The following is a 1983-nucleotide window of genomic DNA, read 5'->3' on the forward strand; positions in this document are numbered from 1 at the left end:
GCAGCAGCAGCAACAGCAGCAGGCCGAGGCAGTGCTGCTCGTTATGTCTACGTTCAGTCTCCTCAGCTGCAGCAGCAAAAGTTGCTGCGCATGCAAACAGCAGCAGACAACCTCGCCTGGCCTACCTTCAGCAGCGCATGTGCTGCTGCTCTTGCTGCGGGGCCCCACCCCCACCGAGGAGCAGCAGCACGAAGAACTCGCTGCTGCTGGGGAAACAGCTGCTGCAGCAGCAGCAGCAGCAGCAGCAGCAGCAGCAGCAGCAGTAGGTGCTGCTCAGGATTCAGCACATCGCCTGGCGTCTTAAGACAGCAGCAGCAGCAGCAACAGCAGCAGCAGCAGCAGCAGCAGCAGGATGCGGGGTATGATTCGCTATGGAGCTGGCTGCAGCAGCAGCAGGAGAAGGTGTCTCCGTCTGCGTTTGGGGGTCTCTGTCTTGGTTTGTCTCTTCAGGGATACATGCAGCAGCTGAAAACAGCAGACTGGGTGTTGCTGCTGCAGGGGGCCCCAGGAGACAGCAGCACGCTGCTGGTGGGGTTGCTGCTTGCTGCTTGCTGCAGCAACATCAGCAGCAGCAACACAGGTCTCCATCGTCTCTGTCTCCTTCATCTGTCTCCTGCTCCCCTTGTTTCTGCTGCTGTATTCAACAGCAGCAGCACCAGCAGCAGCAGCAGCAGCAGCAACAGCAGCAGCAGCAGCAGCAGCGGGGCTGCAGCAGCTGCAGCACTCGTCGGCCTCGGCCTGCTGCACTTTGGCTCCGGGGACCCCTCCACCACTGCAACGCTGCTGCAGCACTTGCTGCGTCCCCCGTGGCTGCAGCAGCAGCAGCAGCAGCAACAGCAGCAGCAGCAGCAGCAGCAGCAGCAGCAGCAGCTACATCTCCAGGAAAGACACGTCTACGCCTTCAGTGCTGCTTGGGCCTTGGGAGCTGTCTGGGCGGGCCGTCTGGCCTCCTCCTCCCCCAGCAGCAGCAGCAGCAGCAGCAGCAGCAGCAGCAGCAGCAGCAGCAGCAGCAGAGAGGAAGTGAAGGCGTGGAGGTCTGAGCTGCTGCTGGTGGCTAACCTAACAACCCCCTGGCCGTGGGGGGGCCGCGCCAGCAGCAAAAGAGAAGAAGACGAGACACCGCTGCAGCGTTGTCTTTCTCTGGTTACTGCAGCAGCAGCAGCAGCAGCAACAGCAGCAGCAGGAGAAGGAGGGGCTGGTAGGACCCACCATCAACCCCTCGTGCTGGGGGAGGAGCATGCACGTTTGCTGCTGTCTCCATGGGGCTGCTGCCAGCTGAAGGGGCAGCAGCAGCAGCAGCAGCAGCAGCAGNGCAGCAGCAGCAGCAGCAGCAGCAGCAGGGTGGTTTCTGCAGCAGCAGCAGCAGCAGCAGCAGCAGCAGCAACCATGCGCATGCAGGTGGTGTTGATGCTAGTCTCCTGGGGGCCCCTGCTGCTCTGGCTCTCGGCCTCTCTCACCTCAGCAGCAACAACGAGGAGACAGCAGCAGCGCTGCTGCTGCCGCAGACGCAGCAGCAAATAGAAGAATGCATACCCCATACTGTTGCTTATAAAGTAAAACTGTCTCCTTTTCTTCTGTCTCCTTTTTTTCTCTCCTTTTTTATTTTGTCTCCTTTTTTCTTTTGTCTCTTCTTTTGTCTCCTTTCTCTTTCTTCTGTCTCCTTTTTTGTTTTTCTGTCTCCTTTTTTCTTTTTCTGTCTCCTTTTTTCTTTTGTCTCCTTTTTTCTTTTGTCTCCTTTTTTCTTTTTCTGTTTCCTTTCTTTTTCTTCTGTCTCCTTTCTCTTTCTTCTGTCTCCTTTATTCTTCTGTCTCCTTTCTTGTGTATCCTTTTCTGCTGTTACTGCTGCTGCTGCTTCTCTCAATGCTGCTGCTTCTGCTGCTGCTGCTGCTGCTGCTGCTGTTATTAGTGCACCTGCTGCTGTCCTTGTTTCTTCTGCTACTCTAATCCCTGCTGCTGCTGCTGCTGCTGCTGCTGCTGCTGCTG

At 57.1% G+C, this 1983-nt stretch overlaps 1 protein-coding gene across 1 annotated transcript in view; it reads left to right on the plus strand.

Moving 5' to 3' along the window:
* EMH_0061400 (uncharacterized protein) overlaps positions 1-1983 on the plus strand; it is a gene marked incomplete at both ends in the record, with an annotated part of 5686 nt that overhangs the window by 2751 nt on the left and 952 nt on the right. Inside the window, 2 exon segments of the mRNA XM_013497924.1 lie at positions 1-1309; positions 1313-1398. Of these exon segments, the coding sequence (XP_013353378.1) occupies positions 1-1309; positions 1313-1398 (1395 nt within the window).

Source organism: Eimeria mitis, genomic scaffold, assembly GCF_000499745.2.
Source record: "Eimeria mitis Houghton genomic scaffold, Emh_scaff3014, whole genome shotgun sequence".
In the NCBI taxonomy this organism is placed as follows: domain Eukaryota; phylum Apicomplexa; class Conoidasida; order Eucoccidiorida; family Eimeriidae; genus Eimeria; species Eimeria mitis.